Here is a 21,893-nt window from a genome sequence, read left to right on the forward strand (position 1 = left end):
GTTATAAAGCTTTCCCAGGCTTGTGTAGTGCAATGTATTTGCTGCTCCATATACAGTATGTCCATAATACTTTAACTTGGCGCTGTATGCAAATTAGGCATCGCTAGTGTAATTTCACTTTGCTTGACGAATTAATGCTAGAGCAACGTCGCTCCCCGAGTGGTGCCCTGGTGCGACGAAGCCAACGCTGGCACAACTTCGGAGGTAAGTAAACTTGCCCCATGGTCTGGAGAAGTAATGGGCCCAAGCCAAGGAGAATTCTCATCTGTTATGTCTTATTTTGACCATATGTCCATATGACACCTATTAACATTTTGCCCTTTTGTGAAACTGGGCTCTCATTGTCAGTTTTCTTGGTGGTCTTAACAGGCCCAGTCAAGGGCTGATATAAAGTTACTACCAACATGGCTTAGGGTACAATATGTTATTTATGGGGCAGTGGCTTTTTGGTTTTAACTCCTACGTGTGGTCCAACATTTGTCCAGGGCCCCCATTACTTGTAACAATTTTATTTAGTTAAATGTTATTTAGCACAGCACATAAAATCACCTTACGTCGATGTAGGTTGGGCTTTTGGCAGAATGTAGCAGTGAAAATAGGCATTCTCCCACAGTCTCACTAACTAACTTGGCTTCAGGCTGGGCCCTTAATTCATCATCCTTGCACCTTAATATGGTCCAGCAAGCACAGTTTGGGTACAACTTCTAATATCTAATAATCTTATATGGTGTGAATCCTTTACATTTCTTGGGTACTGTCCTTTTAAATAATTTATATAAAAGCCTCTGCTCTTGCCAGTCATTGCAGATCTGCTTCTATATTGCACCACAGACTAAATATTTCAAAGTCATTATGGGAAGATTAATAGCAGGGAATTATTAATCTGAAATTACCTAATGAGCAGAGAGTCTGGGTGATTAAATATTTCATGGCGGACGCACTGCAGCCGAGCTAGAGAAGAAATGTGGCCTGCTATCCATATTCTCCATTGTACTGACAGCAACAGCAATGTCATGTGTGCTTTAGGTAGAATTAAAAACAACCAGCTGCAAAATATTAACCACAAACACACTATAGTCAGTTGCCAGATGTAACCAGCAAGATTGTTTCTTCTTGGAAATGTACGGCACTGAAACAAAAATGTACTCTTTATTTATCCACATAAACAATACATCTAGAATTTACCAGCATACTTCTGGGCTCTCCATTAGGGATGTCGCGGACTGTTCGCCGGCGAACTTGTTCGCGCGAACATCGGCTGTTCGCGTCCGCCGCAAGTTCGCGAACGTCGCGCGACGTTCGCCAATAGGCGTTCGCGTCAAAATCGTTCGACCATTCGACCATTCGATCGCTAAAATCGAACGATTTTCGTTCGATTCGAACGAAAATCGTTCGATCGAACGATTAAAATCCTTCGATCGTTCGAATCGAACGATTTTCGGATGTTCGAAGTTCGCGAACTGTTCGCAATTTTTGCCGGTGTTCGCGAACGGCGTTCGCGAACACATTATCGGCGGTTCGCTACATCCCTACTCTCCATATGTTTTTGTTAAAGGGCTAGCACATGCCCATCAGCACTAACAACACTATTTGTGTTTTCAGCACTGTACATGAAAACTATATAAAAGGCAACAATTTTCTACAAAATAATGGGGCTTATTACTAAAGCAGCCTTGTGTTTTTACTGTTTTTCAGCACTAGCAAAAGGGAGTAAGTCAATGCACACAGAAGCAGAAACATTTATGCATGGCCTATTTTTCCTGTGCCATGTTAAGAAGGTGCATACACTAGATTTATACCCATAGGCTATGCATGCTACAAACTCTTTATATTCCCAGCATCCCCCTGACAGTTGAATGCTTTCTGTTGTAGTTCTACAGCATATGAAGAATGCCAAGCTTTGCTTATCCATCTCTGTTGTATGTAGTTCCTGCCATTAGGGTTGACATGGGAATATTTATTTCAGCACAGGTTTTGCAACTCTAGTGCAGCAGTGGTTCACCAGCTTTGCCCTCTACAATATTTCCTTTAGTTCATTTCTACACTTTTTGAGGGACCTCAGAGTGACACTTTGGGAGTCAGATAGGACCTACACCCTTCAGTAGTACTTTGACCTAATTCTTTTGGAAACCCCATATGCTGTTGAGATAGAGTGCATCATAGAGTATAATTTAAGTGGACCTTTGGAATATTATGACAATATATAGTTATCTATAACTATTTATTTTTTGGCATAGGTGTCATTAGCCTAAATAATTGTCAGTAAAACAACGAAAGAAGAATTAAAAACATTTGTTCAATATTTTTGCATGGCCAGCCAAAATACTTTTGGATTCCGGCCTGATATTGCTGGCCTTGCTTTAGTTGCCAAGTCCATGACCCCTCATACAGCTGCACACCCACTGGAGCCGTTTGATCATGATCGGATGGGGGTTCTAGGTCTTGCTAGCCTCTTTCTCATTCTGACAGCAGAGAGATAACATATACACTCTGAGATTACCCGTCCAATGACTCCTCGTTTTCATTCTTACTCTGATTTCCTCTTTTTGTCCTATTTTCAGTTCGTTTATAGTCTCAGATCCACATATAACTAAGAATCTCATTCAGACTTCAGCTAGAAGTAAAGTGCACCCTTCTCTGTAAATCCATCTGTTTTCCATTTTCTTGCACTGTATAATCAGGAAATCCATTCATTTATGACATATCATTTTTGCTCTTTCAAGTGGGCAGTGGAATGTGACACGGCACACAGAACTCCATTTAATTTGATCATTTTCCAGTCGGAATGTAATTGTAAAGTGTAGAATTAAAGCATGTTCAAACTGTACATTTAGTTTTTGCATGTTTTCTTTCCTCTCTTTTAAAATGCAAATGAGGTTATTCACATTAACCCATGATTTCCAATTGGACCGCTAAGGCAACTAGAACTATGGAGTTCCTCTGCCACAGACACCATGTCCTTCTAGAGGATTTACCAAAAATTTCCACAATCTTGTAGCACTTTTTTCCTCCTTGGAAGAGGCAAGAACTGAATGTTTTTACTTCTCATGGGTATGTCTGTGCATATGACAAGAGGGGGGTGTTGTTGATAACATTCTATACATATGTACTTGAGTAATGAGCACCAGACTTCCTTGGGGAGTATATACAGCTTGTATAAAACAGGTAAACAAATGTTCTTTATTATTTTTTCACAATAATTCTGGCAACTGCCCAGATGTTACAGGAGCTAGCTTCATGAGTAAGGGTCTTACCCCATAAAACATGTTTGTTAGATTCTAATAAACATCATATATTAGTGAAACCACTATCACAGACAGTTAATTTAGTTGAGACTTTGTCCTAAACAGTACAAGCCTAGTGGAGGGCAAAGAAGACACATGCATGCTCTCTACCTGAAGAAACCAAATCTAACACTTGCTGAACTTCTGTCTTCATCAGCTCATGCTAGATACAAATAATGGGAATATAAATGTAGCAATTGCAGGAGAGTCACTGTATATCCGCTTACAGCTCTTGAATCACATTTATTCCTTTCTCTCTGCTGTATATGCAATAGAATTTAGCTCAAGTATGACACTTTGGGCCTTATTGATCAAAGTCCAAATTTTTCAGATTTTTTTCATCCAAAAAGTCCAACTAAACTAGAATCCATGACTGGAAAAAAAATCACAATTAGTTTGGGGACAAAGAAAAAGGCGAGTGAAAATCTGAATGGTGCGTTTTTTTCTGAGTTTTTTTCCGAATTTTTTTGGACTTTTCCCCAAAAAGCCAGATTTTTGCCCGAAACGTCGGATTTTCAGACTAATTCCAGCGCAGACCACATAAACTTCCAAATAGGATAGGGACCTCTCCCATTGACTTATATACAACCTCCATAGGTCTGATATGCCGGATTTTCAGATTTTGACTTTTTCCATCCTCGGGGTATAATAAATCTTGAAAATTGTGAGGGTTTTTTCCCACTAAAATTTGGATTTTAATTCAGACTTTAATAAATAACCCTCTTTAAGTTAGGCATGTCCAGCTTTTGTGTTATTAAAACGCTCCCCAGAAGCCTCTTCTATAAGTCTATGACCTTGTAATTCTGGTTACAAGTTCAGGCTCCCTATTCTGGGTTGTGATGTGTTCTACCACAGGCGAGGAAGTAGTGAACGTACAGTTCTAAATTGTATTTTGGTTGATAAACTTTACTTTAAGTAAGGGGGTTTCCTGTGCTAATGAATGACTGAGCTGCTTTATAGTACTTTCACTTTGGGTTCTCAGCCTGCTATCACATACTTGGGGGCACATTTACTTAGCTCGAGTGAAGGATTAGAATAAAAAATACTTAGAATTTCTAAGTATTTTTTTGGCTACTTCGACCATCGAATTGACTACTTCGACCTTCGACTACGACTTCGACTTCGAATCGAACGATTCAAACTAAAAATCGTTCGACTATTCGACCATTCGATAGTCGAAGTACTGTCTCTTTAAAAAAACTTTGACCACCTACTTCGAGGGTTAATTAACCCTCGATATTCGACCCTAAGTAAATGTGCCCAATAAGTAAATGTGCCCAATAATCTTAATATATTCAGTTTATTTGCTTATAGGTTTTGTATTTTATTATATTTTATAATTAGTTATAGTAATCATCATATTTCTGTGCTTTTGTTTTGCCAAATGAATGTAGAACATTATATTCAGTATTTATTTTGAGCTTAGGTGCTTCTAGCTTATGTAGATTCTTCTAAGCTAGTCCATGAATCAAGTTGCATTGCACTTGTGTAAATGAGTACAGCCTGATCAGGAAGCATGGGCTGCATTTGTTCCTGCGCTCAACAGAGGTGGAACACATGAAGAATTAACCACAGGTGGGCACAGGTACAAACACCCATGTGTATGGGCCCTAAAGTGCTAGAGACATTACACTAATAGAGAAAGGGCTGGGCATGTACAGTTGATGGGCAGAGACAGACACTGTTGCATGTTGCATATTTACTTGATTTGTAAGAAGTTTTAGCCTGTGTTATCTGTTATAACTGACTTTTGTCCTGTCACTGTAATATTTAAAAAAATATATATAATATTTCAGCCATAATCATCCAAAATCATGGGGGAGGGGGGGATTTCTATACTCCTATACTGTCTAAACAGTATAACTGAATAGTAAAAATGTAATCTGTATGTATCAGTTCTGCTCCCTTCTAATGTACAGGGCCAAAGAATATGTTGGTGCTTTATACATTCATTATATAAAATAAAACTATATTATATATTTTTAAATATATTCATTATAATATTACAGCACATATAATTTAAAGGCACAAAACCGTGCCCCTGGTTTTTTTATGTATTTGTTTAAAGAAGAAAGCTGGCACAGATAAGATTATCTGGCGCACGTAGAAATGCCACAGAGCACGCCACCCTTCTGTAGGGAAAGCAAAGGCTGAGGTTAAAGAGCGGTTTAAGAGGCAACATGTCCTTTTCTGCAAACCACATGCTTGTATTTATCAACGATTATCAAAGCCTGGTCTCTCTGAGAACCTGGTCTTTATCATTTCAGAATGCCTGCAGCATCATAATTTAGCAACTGGAAGCTCTAATGCGTATTATATGTCTTAAAAACTTGCAATATCTGCCAAGAACTGGCACCGACCCAAATGGGCTGGGCCCCCTCCTTTACTTGAGGGGAAGAAGGATCTGCTTCTGCTCCTTTCCAAAATGTTACATCAAAAGACATCCTTCAACTGGCATTCATTATTTAATTATTTCATTGGTGCATTCTTAAAATCATCTGGAAAATAAAAAAAAAACAGAAAGAAAAACAAAAAAATAAATTCCACGTCCCCTTGCAAAGTCATTTTCCCTAGCCGGCTTGATTGTCTGAAATTGTAAGAGAAAAAAAATCACTTGCACGCTGGTATGAAAATAAGCCTTATCTGAGCCCCTCAATCACAAGTGAGTAAGTAAACACAAGCATGCAAATGTAATTAGCAAGACATATGTCTCAATAAGCTGACATATCAGAGTGAAGCGTTGCCGGTTACTAATAGGAAACAGGCTCTCATCAAGTGTTGATTTAGCGCTGTAGGGATACAAGGAACAAGACATAAGAAAAGATCTGTGATGGAATTAAGTGCCTTCTAATAAGATATGTAGAAAGGATGAGACACTGCAAGCAACAATTTTAAGGGGATATATACCAATTTATAAGAAAGGGTTAACTTTGCTTTATATTCCAACAGATGCTGAATGATATAGGCAAACGTACAACATGCACAAATGCATTTTCCTCTTCTGTCGTTCTACCCCTTTTGTTTGCAGAGATGAGAATAAAGATTCTCTATAGAGAACAAAAGCAGCCTTTAGGATTATTAACATAAAGGGGAACATTGTTAGCTGTATAGAACAGTAATACAAGCGCTGCGAAATATGTTGGCGCTATATAAATACATGTTAATAATAAATGATAATAAGATGTTCATTAGTCCTTATGCAATTGTTCATTCAGGGAAACTTACCGATTTCTGTGGTTACTGCTCCACAGTCAAATCATCCACGTGTGTGCCTCTCCCATTTCACTGTTTGTGTTGTTGCCTATAATGAAGCTTAGATTTACTTTACCCAAGAGAGAGGATAGATAGATAGATAGATAGATAGATAGATAGATAGATAGATAGATAGATAGATAGATAGATAGATAGATAGATAGATAGATAGATAGATAGATAGAGATAGATAGATAAAAATATAGATAGATAAATAGATAATAGATATATGATAGATAGATAGATGATAAATAGATAGATAGACAGATAGATTATAGATATATAGATAGATAAATAGATAATAGATATATGATAGATGGATAGATAGATAGATAGATAGATAGATAGATAGATAGATAGATAGATAGATAGATGATAGATAGATAGATAGATAGATAGATAGATAGATAGATAGATAGATAGGTAGATAAACAGACAGACAGACAGACAGACAGATAGATATAGATCACATTTCCCCATATTAGTACGTTATAAATCAGAAATTCCTAAATCGCCTTGAAGGGATCATACAGAAAAGTGGATGTAGTTAAAAATGGTGGGTACAGTAACCAAAAATGCGGGTGCAGTTCATCTGCGAATACGTAGAAGGGTCACCCAGATATCACTATGCTAGCACTGCAGGAGGATTATGGGAGTTGGAATTCATTATAAACAATTTGCATTTCTCTTGTCATTGTTCTGTGCTACCGAGTCTTAAGTACGTCTGTGTCTGTTTTGGCCACAGGTAATGGTTATGGCAATCATCGTAACTCACCAGGTCTGCTGGTCTCACCTGGTAACATGAACAAGAATATGCAAACAAAATCACCGCCGCCAATGAACCTGGGGATGAACAACCGCAAACCTGACCTCCGAGTTCTGATTCCACCTGGCAGCAAGAACATGATGCCCTCCGTGGTAATACCCTGCTTTCTTCTTCTTTGCTTTCCTCATCCTCTATAGTATTTTAAGTATATTTAGTTAAGTGTCTTTTTTGTGTTGTCATGGAGGAAAATATACACTGTTTATAAGCTGAGTTTATTTACCCTTCATTTTCTCCTTAACTGCAATGACTGACAACATAACTTATTGTCAACAAAACATTGGTTTTCTGCAATCTGTATAAATATGCACATGGAGTGGAACTTCTATCTTGAGCTAACTTGGTAAATAATCCTTAAAGGGATACTGTCATGGGAAAAAAAAATTTTTTCAAAAAGAATCAGTTAATAGTGCTGCTCCAGCAGAATTCTGCACTGAAATCCATTTCTCAAAAGAGCAAACAGATTTTTTTATATTCAATTTTGAAATTTGACATGGGGCTAGACATTTTGTCAATTTCCCAGCTGCCCCTGGTCATGTGACTTGTGCTCTGATAAACTTCAATCACTCTTTACTGCTGTACTGCAAGTTGGAGTGATATCACCCCCTCCCTTTCCCCCCTCCAGCAGCCAAACAAAAGAACAATGGGAAGGTAACCAGATAGCAGCTCCCTAACACAAGATAACAGCTGCCCGGTAGATCTAAGAACAACACTTAATAGTAAAAACCCATGTCTCACTGAGACACATTCAGTTACATTGAGAAGGAAACACAGCAGCCTGCCAGAAAGCATTTCTCTCCTAAAGTGCAGGCACAAGTCACATGACCAGGGGCAGCTGGGAAATTGACAAAATGTCTAGCCCCATGTCAGATTTCAAAATTGAATATAAAAAAATCTGTTTGCTCTTTTGAGAAATGGATTTCAGTGCAGAATTCTGCTGGAGCAGCACTATTAACTGATTCAATTTGAAAAAATTTTTTTTCCCAAGACAGTATCCCTTTAAATTATTATGTAACAGCTCCCCTAGTGGCCACTAACAAATGCTGTTACTATGGTTTATATAGCTTTGAATATGCAAAAATATGTTTCTTGTTTAACATATAATGAATTATACTGTCACTGAATACATTAGGGGAAGGGACATCCTGTTGTAGGACTTGGCTTTCTATGGCCACTTAAAAAAGTTACCTTGGGAGAAAACTCTATATTTCTTTGTGTGAGGTTGTGCTTTTCATATGTGAATATTGCAATTGCATGTAAAGCCCAGAAAACATTTGGCTCCCTGTTCTTACATTTAAATCTTCCATAAATAGGATATTGTACAGCAGTCCTTTAGGCGGACATAATCTAAGCAGATATTTCACACCTACAGTATTGAATTGTCTGCAATGCTGTGTTTTAGTTTGCCTTTAATTCTCATGCACCTACTCGGTAGCCTGCTTGGGCAACATTTGTCTTAATACAATAACATGGTGCTGTGTTTCAAAGAGATTTGCCCTTTATTAAAAATTTACTTTGACTAATTGTTAATTGATACTCCTTTTCCCTGCTCTCAGTCTGAGGATGTGGATCTGCTCTTGGTAAGTTCAAGCTGCTTCTCCTCTACATACCCCATCCACAATTGTTCCTTTCTCTTGTTGAGCAGGAGAGAAAGATGTTTCCAAATGTACAGGGTTTCATGTAAAATAGTTCTTGTTTTGGCTTTAATTTGAATAAAAATCACCATTATCGATCGATAGATAGATAGATAGATAGATAGATAGACCGACTGACAAACAGATAATAGATAGATAGATATTTTATGTAATAGATAGATAGATAGATAGATGATAGATAGATAGATAGATAGATAGATGATAGATAGATAGATAGATAGATAGATAGATAGATAGATAGATAGATAGATGATATATACTGTAGATAGATAAATAGATAGACAGACAGACGGACGGACGGACAGACAGATGATAGATACTGTAGATAGACAGACAGACAGACAGACAGACAGGCAGACAGACAGACAGACAGACAGACAGATAGATAGATAGATAGATATTTTATGTAATAGATAAATAGATAGATAGATAGATAGATAGATAGATAGATAGATAGATAGATAGATAGATAGATAGATAGATAGATAGATAGATGAATAGGTAGATGCAAAAATTCAATATTCTGTCTATAATTGCTGTTCAATATGCATACAATTGTGTTGTGTACTAGTTTAGAATGATTTTGTAGGGGATAAAAAGGAACCAGAGCACCATCTGCTGGCAATTTATTAAACTGCATGCCCACAAGACCTAACATTGATTAACAGAATAAACCCTAGGAATAAACCCTAGGAAGGCAATTGAAAGTGACATTTGTGCATTTGAATGATAAAGAAACAATGACAGTACAGTATGCATATTTCATCGGTTTTCCACATGGCCTGTTCTCAGCCCACATTAAAGCAATCTTTACTTGTGGCAAGTTCAATTGCCGAGGAGAAGCTGATGTAATGGGTTGCCATGGCGACACTTGGTCTCTGGAAAGATTGTAAATGATAGGGTTGCCAGAGTTCACCGGAACCACATGCTAAATGATTCATTTGTATCATGTTGATGCTTTTTTTTCCCTTTATCAAGAGGGGAAGATGTAAATGACTGCATGGAATGCGGCTTTAAAAAATGTGTAAATAATGTTGTCCTTTATTTTTTATTTTTTTTACTAGAATCAAAGGATAAATAACTCACAGTTGGCACAATCACTGGCAACCCCAATGGTCCCTGTAGCCACCCCTACTCTACCAGGGCAAGGCATGGGGGGATATCCAACTGCCATTTCAACGACCTATGGCACTGGTATGTATCACATTGCCTTATTATTATGCTATGGCTGCAGACATGGCGCTCAATCAAGGAAAAACATAGGGCACAATTAGAAGCCCAGTTTGCTAGCATGGGCACAAGGACCAGCTTTGCTTGAGTGACAGCATTGACTCTTTGGCAGCTGTGCAACTCTACTGACTGATGGAGAGAAGAGCTCAAGTAGATATTCTCTGGTGGCAACCAACATAGCCTAGGCTTGCTGTGCACTGCCATAGTACATTAAACAATAAGCACTGTCAATGCTGCCCTTATTGTGACAGTTAGATGAAAGACACAATAGTATTGGGAGTAAACTCACCAATAAATACGTGGGGTCCGAGTGCGCTTGCCCCAGACCTTCAGCTTAGGGAAGGTTATAGAAACTTTAGCTTCTAGTGTACCAGGCTGGTGCAGAGTGGACCAATGTAACCAAACTGGTGCAGGTAAAAAGTTGTTTATTTAAGGAAAATACATGTTAAAACCATAGTGGTTTGGTTTTCCAAATTTGAGGAGAATTAAAGGTAAAATCATTGGGAGTGCCACGTTGTTATGTAGCCTTAGTGATAGTGATCTAGTTTCCCATGGCTAGCACTCCTCTTTAAACCAACCTGCACAATCCTGGACGAGCACATTCTAAGGACAGAAGAATTTCTCAAATTTCCATACTATATAAAGGGGGTTATTTAATAAGCTCTGAATTTTTCTAGTTGGACTTTTAAAGGGAAAAATAAAAAAATTTTCGAAGAAAAAAAAAAATTATTTTGGGATTTATTAAAGTCTGATGGTGTTAAAAGCCTGATGAAAATAGTACTCCAACTCAGACCTGCCAAGAACATGTAAAAAGCAGATGTCCCTTTAACAATTGGAAATGTTTTTGAATTGCGCTGGGTTTCAGGAAAAGTCTTAACATTTAGGCAATTTTACAATAAAATCGTAGGTGTCCAGTGCAAAATCCTAAAATTATTTACGATTTTATTGTCACTATTTCCTTCACTAAATTATTGAAAATGTATCGATAAACAGGGGGGGGTTTTGGAAAAAAGTGAGAAAATTTTGAAGTTTGATCAATAACCCCCAAAGTGTAAGAACATCAAGTATAAGGGTGTGAGATCCTTGGTATCAGAGGCAGGTAAATTGGTTGATGGAAACAGGGAGAAAGCATTGGTTTTAAACAGTTTTTTTTTCCTTTTCCTGTGTAAATGAATGTTTATAGATCCACGTTTGTAAGTGAGAGAGTAAGTATATATATATATATTAGGGATGCACCGAATCCACTATTCTGGATTTGGCCGAATCCCTGAATCCATCTTGGAAGATTCGGCCAAATACCGGAGCGAGTCCTAATTTGCATATGCAAATTAGGGGTGGGAAAGGAAAAATTGGAAAAAACAGGTTTACTTCCTTGTTTTGTAACAAAAAGTCACGTGAAATCCCGCCCTCCCCACAATTTTCATATGCAAATGCTGGGGATCACCTGGAAGGTTTGACCTTGATGAATAGTTGTAATTTTTCAAACCAAATGTAATAAAGAAGCTTTGTAAAACATGATTTGAATTTTGGGAATTCTAACAAATGGAGAGAATATATGAATACTGTTTTTTTTAGTTAGATGCTGCATACGCTTACTAAATATTCCTGAAATATCTTTGAAACTTGTGATTAATACAACAGATGAGAGATGCCAAGATTTGCCTGGTGTAATTTTGACAGCATCTCTTTATTTCTGATGGCTTTTGATATATTTGTGAGTGCTGCTATGTCAGGCTGTATCAGCTGCTTCTATTTCCATTCCTAAACTCCTACCTTCAACTGTGCTCTGAAGAAATGCGGGTATGCAGGAGAATGCACGTAAAGGAGTAAAAGGGGGAATTATGGAGGAAATTAAGGAACTGTGCAGAATTAGCTGCTATTCGTGGACTTGGATTTTAAATGCATATCAAAGTTCTGCTGCACAGCACTGCTATGAAACTGATTCAGCCAATTCAGAATTGGTCTGGTCAGAAATTCAATTACCATGTATTCATTTGAGATTTAGGAATATTTTCCGTTGGTCGAAATGGTGTGAAAAAGGGACCTGCAGAATTTTTCCTGAATTTTTTTTCATTTCTCCAATACATGGGAAAATATATTTGAGTTGAGGTTCTTGCTGAAATTTTTAGAAAATCAGAAAAATAAACACATTTGATTTTGTTTTTCAAATTTGAGTTTTTGTTTTTTCAAATTTTTAAAGATTTTTCAATCGATCTAAGTCAATGGCAGGAATATTCTTACCTTCCAAACTATTTTATTTTTCAAGTTCATTTAAATAGTCAAATGTTTTCCAGGCAGTTTTCATTGTGGTCATTTTTTTGCTGCAACTTAACACAGTCCAGTTTTTCCCGATTGAGTTTGAAAAAAAAAAAAGCTATTTTTTTTTGCTCTCAAGTTTTTTAATTTGGTCATTTTTGTCCAAATTTTTAAAGTACATTTTCTCCACAAGCAAAGCATATTTTTTTAATGTAGTAGAGAGCTTAAAATGATTTCTAATTTTTCACTTGGCTAATTTGACTTTACTATTTTACTTTATTTACATTTATACAGCTGGCAATATTTTTTTTAGATCATAGCAAATACGTGAATATTATGGTCAAAATTAAGCAAACTAAGCAGAAAAAAATAGATTTTTGTTAAATAGCCCCCTGGTTCTTCTTAAAGTGTATAAACTGAACCAGTTTTATTTGTAATGAGCTATCGGTTATCTGCCTCATCTTTATTTATTTCAAGAATAACAGGCTCCTTCTAAACACACTGATATACCATGGGTCTGTCCATGAAGCCATTATATATTATATATATTATAAGAAATGCACTTTGCCTATGCAGAGAGTGGTGATTGCCCATTAGATAGGAGACTCCCTAGGTAGGTAGGTAGGTGACCGTTGTGCCTAATAGATATGTTTTTTTACTGGGGCATCTTTAATAATTGGGTAGATTTTACAGAACAATACTTATCCTGTTACTGTTGTCTTTTTTTCTTACAGAATACTCTTTAAGCAGTGCAGACCTATCATCACTTTCTGGGTTTAACACCAGTGCCCTCCATCTTGGCTCAGTTACGGGCTGGCAGCAACATCATCTGCACAATATGCCTCATTCAGCCCTCAGCCAGCTGGGGTAAGCTCTTATTACCACCTAATTAATAACATACTGCCAGTGTCACCTTGTGCTTTTTCACTTTTTACTATGTTAAGCTCTGTCTGTGTCTCCCTGTATTGCATGCACTTGAACATAATACTCCTAGAGATAAATTATAACTTTATAAAGATCCCCTAACTTGCCTGTCCTGGCTATTAATATTGTCCTGACCCTGCCCATATTAACATATTAGCAAAAACCCTGTGTGGGGCTTTGAACTGGGTTTCATCCCAGAATCCCCATGACTAGCTTCTCTTAGGCTCACATTGTCATGCAATCCCTCTCTCACCCTGTTCCATAAAGTGGTGACTTTGGAAACTTGAATTCCATGTTGCACCACCCACCATGGAAAGCAGAGGGACTTTAATTCTCTGAATCCATCACTCCACAATGGAACAAGGGGAGGCAAAGTTTGCATGAATATATTGGAAACGTGCTTAGACTTTTCCTTCATCATGCAAAGACAGTCTATGGTTAGAGAAACAGATCCAAGACTGCAAAGTTGAAGGGCTAAGTCAAGGTACAAATGGTGGATCAAGACTATTTCATATGACTTCCTCTGATCTTATGAGTGTTTACCCTCCGCTGAATATTTGGCACTGGCTACAAATAGGAACATTGTTAATCTTTAACAAGGGAATAATTGTAAAATGGCAAGTAGCTCAAGGGGGAAAATGACATAACATAGTTTGTTTAACAAAATGAAACCATTGTACATAAGCATTACATATTTAGTACAGCACGGGTTCAACGAGGTGGTTCCCTTTATTTTGCTTCAGGCTTCTTTGAGAAATGTAGGTCATAAATAGTCAACAAGAGATTAAAAATGATATGTCAGAAATAGATAACATTCCCAATGATTTTTTGATGTGTGCTGGGTTTCGTTCAATACCCCAAAGTTATCGGGCAAAAATCTGAGTTTTCGGATGAAAAATCATGAAAATCGGATGAAAAATCCGATTTTTCCCGCTAAGCACATTTTCGGGAAAATGTAATAATAAATAAGCGTAAAAAAAACAAGCGGATTTGATCAGAGTTAATGTAGCAGAAAATATTGAGATAAATTCGGAGTTTGATAAATAACCCCCATAGTGGCACCAGGGGAAGTAAACTGAAGCCATTGATATTCTGCAACATTGTGCCCCTGTTTTCATTTAATTTAAAACTTTTCATTCTGCCATTCACCAGCCTAAAATATAAAATCCCTTAAGAACCTGTGAGGTTTTCTTATTATGTTACTGTGGTCAAGTATGCTTTCAGAACTCATAGTTTGTTAGCATATATATATAGTCTAAACACCCAGACGTTCAATAGTTGGCCAATGGAACTTGAAGAAATAATGTGCATGTCTCCTCATGAGACATGAGTTCTGTTAGTAAAGGCTTTTATTGCATTTGTTGCACAGGGCTTCTTTTGGCCTCCTTACCCATATACTCTCTGGTTCTTCCAAGATTACTCAGCAAGTTCAGTTGCTTCAGTTGTTATAGTTGTTCCACTTCAAGAACAGTCCTGTTAAATGTTTATTATATTAATCATGTCTATACAGTCCCTCTTCCCAATTTCTACTCTGCCACTCAATCCACTGACTAATTGCATCACATAACATTTGAAATTTCAAAAAAGTTAAATAATCAAAAATAAAACATACAAAAATTAAAAAGTGTAAATAGTCTTGACTACCAGTATCAACATCATAATAAAGGGGAACTGCCTCAGCTCAACCTCTGCCTCACGTGGTAAACCTAGAGATACGTTTTTCTAAATTGAATTGCATCTCAAACTGAATCCATGAGTTTTCACGTGATAAACCTTTTTCTCACTGATTTGAGTTAAATATGTACAATACTAGGATTTATTTGTGCTGTACAATTTTACAGTATAGAAAGTACACCCAGGGAGGACAAGCACTGAGATAAAAAAGTATAAATATACAGAGATAAAGTGTCATGTTATAAGAGACACAGTAGGAAGAAAGCCACTGGCCTGTAGAGCTCACAATCCAAGTAAATGTGTGTAGATCAGTGCTTGGCCCTTCTGAATGCATCTAGTTGCTTTCTTAATGGATACGCTTTGTCACAGCTTGACACCAATTCATAGGTAGAATTTGTTAGAAAAAAGTAATTACCTTTTTGCCAGCAGGTGGCACTTTTAGACAATGAATTTAAGCAGAATGTTTCATGTTAGTAAATATTATTATTTATTATTTCCTTCTGTTAGCCATATAACATACCAAGGGTGGTAAGAGGCAGAAGATATCATCCTCACACAGACAGGGTAGTATTTTCCTTAGGTAGCAAGAAACAGCAAACGATAGTGTTATATATGTTCCTGACTATATTTCAAAGCCCATTTCTGTAGGTTTGGAACTCAGAGAATAAAAATGCTTATTTATGATATATTGTTTTATACAATGTCATTGGAAAGCTAATGTTGCATGTGTGTAACACTTGGTTCCTCTGTAACTGGGAAAGGGCCATATTTCTCTTAGAACTTTTGCCTGTCAGGCTTTCCTTTTATGTACAGTATGTAGGTTAATTTGATCTCAGTAGAGTTGCTTTCTGTCCCATAATAATGTTGAGTTCTCATTTAAACAGCAGGCCAGTCTTGCTTGTCTCTTTTAGATCACTACAAATTGCCCAAAAGAGACAGATAGTTGCATTTTTAAAGGAGAAGCAAACCTAAAGTAAAAAAAACCCTTTCCCCGTCTACCCTACATAGACCCCCTTCCCTGCTCCCCACAAGCATAGTTGCTACCCCGAGCAAATGCCCCTAAGTCTTTACTTACCCCGCAGTTCAGATTCTGTCCAGCGGAGTTCACGGGCGCCATCTTCTTCTCTTCGGTAATCTTCGGAAAGTAAGTGCCATATCGGTGCATGCACAGTTGGAGCAATTTTCTGCTTCACGACAACTGCGCATGCGCCGAAACTCAAGGAAATTTCCGAAGCGCCGGGAGAAGACCCAAAGATTACCAAAGTGGCTGAAGATGGCGCCCGTGAACTCTGCTGGACAGAATCTGCACCGAGGGGTAAGTAAAGATTTAGGGTATTTGCCGGGGTAGCTGGGGGGAGGAGGTCTATGTAGGGGGGGTAGGGGTTTTTCAACTTTAAGGTTTGCTTCTCCTTTAAGGACACCCCCATTCATTATATGTCTGAAGGTGGATAAACACGGGGGGCCTGCTGCTTAAATCTCTTTTTTATGTGAGTGTTAGTGAGTTTAGAGGTGGTTTTATGCCTCCTTATTCTGTAACTCCATTTCCTTTCCTCCTACAGAGTTTGCACTAGCACTCACTTATCTCAGAGTTCAAATCTCTCCCTGCCTTCTACTCAAAGCCTCCACATCAAGTCAGAACCTGTTTCTCCTCCTAGAGACCGTACTACCACACCTTTGGGATATCCACATCACACGCGCCACGAGGCGGGGAGATCTCCTGTTGACAGCCTGAGCAGCTGCAGTAGTTCGTATGACGGAAGCGACCGGGAAGACCACCGGAACGACTTCCACTCCCCCATTGGACTCACCAGACCTTCGCCGGACGAAAGAGAAAGTCCCTCAGTCAAGCGCATGCGGCTCTCTGAAGGATGGGCAACATGATAGAATCATTATATATATTAGATTTTTTTTTTTTTTGCAGTGTGTGTGTGCTATACCTTAATGGGAAAGGGTGGGAAGGGCGGGTCGATATACATTATATGTGCCGTGTGTGCTGGGATTTAACAAAAAAAAGTCAGGTACTCAGTTTTGTAAAAGTACTTTTCAATTGCCTCAGTGATCCAGTGTAGGGTTAATGAGAACCGCTGAGATGCTTAGCACTTGAGCTGTACAACAGAGAACTTGTACAAAATAGATTTTGAAGCTAACTTCTTTTTTTTTTCACTGTTGTGCTGCCTTTGCAAAATGTATGTTACAATAGATAGTGTTATGTTGCAGGTTCAACGTTATTTACATGTAAATAGACAAAGGAAACTTTTGCCCGAACGTGGCAGACCTTTACTGAGGAATAAAGCAGCTGTTATGCAACATATGGACAAAAAATGTACAGAAGTGTAGACAAGACCCAACATTTGGTTGGTGGACAGTGAGATAAGTCAAATGACTGGGCCACCCTCTCTATATGTAACTTCATCAAACGAACGAGCACACGAGACATGGCGCTTATTAGAAAGCAAAACGAAAATTAAAAATAGAAAAGAAAAAGAAGCGCCATGCTAAATGCTATGTTTGAGAGCTTACATATTTTATTGTTCAGTTCTGGGTATACATCACTTAATATATAGAAATATAAATTATGTACATTACATTTTGCTTATTTTCATACGAAAAAAAAAGGTAAAACAAAGTTTGCAAAGCATTGGTGGCTTTTTGTAGGTTAAGCCAAAAACATTTTTTTTTTCCCCTCGATTGCTTCGCAAATATTTTACAGTCCTAAAAAAAAACGAAAATAAAGGGGGTCTTTTTTTTTTTGTAAAAAAAAAATTTAAAAAAGAAAGACAAACGACCTCCTGAAAACCATGAAGAACTCCAGGCTTTTGCTAAAATGAATAACTGTTCTCTCTTTGTAGAAGTTCTGTTTTTGAAATGTGTATTTCTAATTATATTAAATAATATTAAGAAACTTTTAAACAAATCTGTGAAATTAACATGCTTGTGTATAGCATTCTAATATATAATAAACATGGAACTAGCATTTTTTTTTTTTCGGTTAACTTAATAATGGGGAGGGAAATGTTCTGATGGTGCAGTTGCACTTTTTCTTTTTTTTTAGCTGCCGTTTTCACGACTCTTCATTAATGTTGCCGGTCCGAATTCAATTTGGAAGATTTTGAGTCAACTTGTGTTTGCACCCCCAACTCCTTTGTACATACCAGTTACAGTTGCTGTCATCTATTTTCTAGATAAACATCTGATAGGATGTATCATGCTTAAAGGAGAAGGAAAGCTCCAAGACAGTTTATTGCCTACAGATTAGCCAGAATAGTGCAAGCTAGAACACTATATTTATTCTGCAGAATGTTTTACCATACCTGAGTAAACAGCTCTAGACACTTTCTCTGTTTGTTTAGGATAGAAGCTGCCATATAAGCTTGGTGTGACATCACTTCCTGCCTGAGTCTCTCCCTGCTCACTTACAGCTCTGAGCTCAGATGACAGCAGGGATGGGAGGAGGGAGGGGGAGGAGGGTGCAAACTGAGCATGCTCAAGCCCTAGCCCTGGAGGTTTATGCTGAAAACAGGAAGTCTGATACAGAAGCCCATGAGTACACAATAGAAGGAAAGAAATGTGGTGTTTCTTTTGACAGAGGACTCAGAGCAGCAGTACTTTGAGGGTTTACTGGTGTATTTATATAGACTTTTCTAAAAAAGCTTACTTAATTTTAGCCTTTCCTTCTCCTTTAAAGAAAGGAATCTGTTACCCAACCAATTCCGCACTATAATATAGCAAGCGACTTGTTATTGGCTAGTCAATAAACTCAATCTTCTAGTGTCCAAATATGCAACTACAACCAATCGACTATTGCTAACTGTCATTTGCAGGTGACAGGTTCTTTGTAGGGCATTGCTTAAAAATAGCCATATTTCAAGTTTACCTAGCAAAATGTTTCAGTAACACACACCATAGTCATGTTCATGACCTAAGTAAGTTAAATAACCAGCAGAAACTAGATGGTAAGTGCAATTTTAGCAAGCCCTAGGATAGTGAAGCGTGTTGGAAGAGTGTGGCATAGAGATAGGTGGAGTGGGAGTCTCGGGTTTGGCTACTGAGTTCAATAAAATGCTGTAAAGTGATGAATGATACACTTGTAATTTGATTTCATAGATAAAAAAAGCACAACTTTGTGATTGGGTCACTTTCTGTAAAGTAGAACTTTTTACCTTTCGGACATGTACCTTGCCAATTATTTTGGCAGTGCTTGTTTTGGCTTTTATGGCTATTCCTTTGTATTTAAGGATTTGGGGCAGAGCCCTAGAGGGGTATTAACATATAACATAAACTTGTCCTATATAAAAAAAGGAAACAAATATCAGGCAGCATTACTGGCAGAATAGAGGACTATAGTGGCTTCCCCCCTTTGTTTTTAACAGCAAACCCACAGCACACTTACAGAATCCTGTTTTCTGTATTTTAACTTTAGCGTTAATTTATTCTTTTTTTTGAGGAAACCCTGCAAAGTATATTGATTTACAAGAAATGTGCAGTTTCATTGCGATAAATAAAATAACTGTAATTTCCCTATCGCTTTCCCGTGAGCTGCAATAAGGGATAAAAAAACATAATCTCTCTTTAAAATATGGCAGTCCTAATAATTGTATGTGTTTGTGTCTTATCTTGCATTTTATTCCCCTTTTCTAACTTACATATAACAATACTGATGTATTTTATTCTCAACATTGTGTTTCTTTCAGGAACTTAAATTATATGTATTTTTTTTTCTTAACAAGCCACTTGAAACTGAATAAAAGCTGTTGCCTAAACAGAGAGTACTTCATTTGTTTTTGTGGGTGCCATCTGCTGTGAAATCCTTCCCTTCACAGCTCACTTTTACTACTGTAGCTTTTCATAAAGGACTGATAGAATATTTGTGCATGTTCCCTATTTTCACACAAGCAATGAACTGAAAGGAAAATGAATACTAAAATAAATCATAACAAAAACATCATGTAACTGTTGCAGATGCTAATGTATCCATTGCTTTATAGACCTTATACCTGCACTTGAGGCACTGCAAGATCATAGTTGGGATTCACAAACCAGGTTTATATTTTATTCTGGAGAAACTCATCTGTCCTTACACCTATGGTATATTGCTGGGTTTACAGCTGAGTTCTGTTTGGGAGATTAAGTAACAATACCCTGCAAGAAGGTTCTTTCATTCATTTTACTGACTTCTTATTTCCAATTGAAGTGAATAGAAAGCATCTTATAGAGCAGTATTTCCCAAACTGTCAGTCTGCCCCTCTTCCCAGGGAGGACCAGTGCCATCGGGGTTCAGCATGAAAGCCAGTTAGGGTGAGATTTGGGGAGTGTGCCTATTTGCTCTTATAGCAGGGGTCCCCAACCAATTTTGGCCCGGGACCAAAGAAGAGCCAAATTTTTTTTACAAGAACCGGTGGTTGAGGTTGTGAGAGGTTGAGGAAGGGGTTGCGGGGTCAGGAAGAGGGTTTGGAGGGGTCGGGAATGGGGTTGGCATTCAATTGGCTGCGCCGGCGTCCATTTCGGTGAGCCAGCATCCAAATCAGCACTCCGCGTTGATTGTTCGCCGGCCACTTCAGGACTATCCGCGGCCCAGTTCTGCCCCGCAGCTCGGTGGTTGGGGACCCCTGTCTTATAAACCCAACTTGTAAGCCCAACTTAAAGGACCAGTAACATCAAATTTAAAAAAAAAAAAAAAAAAAAATTAGTTAGAATACTAACGGAAAAAAAAACCCACCAAGACAAATTAAACTTTAAAATCGCAAAGCCTTTTTATTAGGAAATAACTTACCGAAACTCCGCTTCCGCTCCTCTTCCCAAAAGGCGACATGGCGACGATCCAGCGTGCGGCGCTCGATTTCTCCTCCCTGGCTATCTCCTATAAGGAAGCCAGGGAGGAGAAATCGAGCGCCGCACGATGGATCACCCGATCAGCTTTTCTGAAAAGAGCGCAAGCGGAGGTTGGGAGGAATACTAATTGGTCACTAAGGTATGGACCCTAGCAGCCAGATAGCTGCTGAACAAAAAGTTAAATAATTAAAAAAACACTAATAAAATTAATAGGGATGCACCGAATCCACTAATTTGGATTTGGGCGAACCCCTGAATCCTTTGCAAAAGATTTGGTTCGGGTGGGTAGGGGGAAACAATTTTTACTTCCTTGTTTTGTGACAAAAAGTCATGAGATTTCCCTCCCCACACCTAATTTGCATATGCAAATTAGGATTCGGTTAGGCCTGGCAGAAGGATTCGGCCGAATCCGAATCCTCCCGAAAAAGGCCGAATCCTAGCCAAATCCCAAACCACCAGTTAATTAAAGCTCTGGTCCATCTTCCGCCATTCTTGTACTTTTACAGGGTGATATAACAGTGAACATTGCAGAAATATACAAACATAAGAATAACAATTATCATATTGGTTCTCACACATATATTACATAATTTAATTATTCTAAAGAATTCTTTTTTTTTTACGTACATTGTATCTCCATATATATCTCTTAGGATTAAGGTCTAAGGTCTATAAAGCTAACATAAAAAAAACAAAGAAAATTTAAATAAATAAGAAAAACATTGTAACAGCAATATATCTCCCAGGGTTGTTACTATTCATATTCCAAATGGGTGTCCTATAAATAATGCATACACTATGGGGCAGATTTATCAAGGGTGGAATTTCAAGTTCATGGGAGTTATTTAAAACTACCATGAGCTCGAAATACGACCAATTGCAATTTATAAAAAAAAATCTAATTTTGCAAACTTGGGTGAATAGGATCGACCTGAAAATTCAAATCAAATTTGATTTGAGTTTTTT

General features: G+C 37.8%; 1 protein-coding gene across 14 annotated transcripts in view; it reads left to right on the top strand.

Annotated features, from left to right (window-relative positions):
• The window catches only part of mef2c.S (MADS box transcription enhancer factor 2, polypeptide C (myocyte enhancer factor 2C) S homeolog), a 194,165-nt gene extending 176,093 nt beyond the window's left edge, over positions 1-18,072 (top strand). For 7 of the 14 annotated variants that reach the window (XM_041580470.1, XM_041580468.1, XM_041580467.1 and 4 more), the window contains 5 exons: positions 7,282-7,454; positions 8,916-8,939; positions 10,079-10,208; positions 13,235-13,367; positions 16,658-18,072. In XM_041580470.1, coding sequence (XP_041436404.1) covers positions 7,282-7,454; positions 8,916-8,939; positions 10,079-10,208; positions 13,235-13,367; positions 16,658-16,979 — 782 coding nt within the window. In that variant the 3' untranslated portion in view covers positions 16,980-18,072. The remainder of the gene's footprint in view (positions 1-7,281; positions 7,455-8,915; positions 8,940-10,078; positions 10,209-13,234; positions 13,368-16,657) is intronic. The other 7 variants (XM_041580474.1, XM_018244380.2, XM_041580475.1 and 4 more) reach the window with 3 other exon arrangements.
• Positions 18,073-21,893: the final 3,821 nt, after the last annotated feature.

The sequence above is a fragment of the Xenopus laevis genome, chromosome 1S, assembly GCF_017654675.1.
Source record: "Xenopus laevis strain J_2021 chromosome 1S, Xenopus_laevis_v10.1, whole genome shotgun sequence".
NCBI lineage: Eukaryota > Metazoa > Chordata > Amphibia > Anura > Pipidae > Xenopus > Xenopus laevis.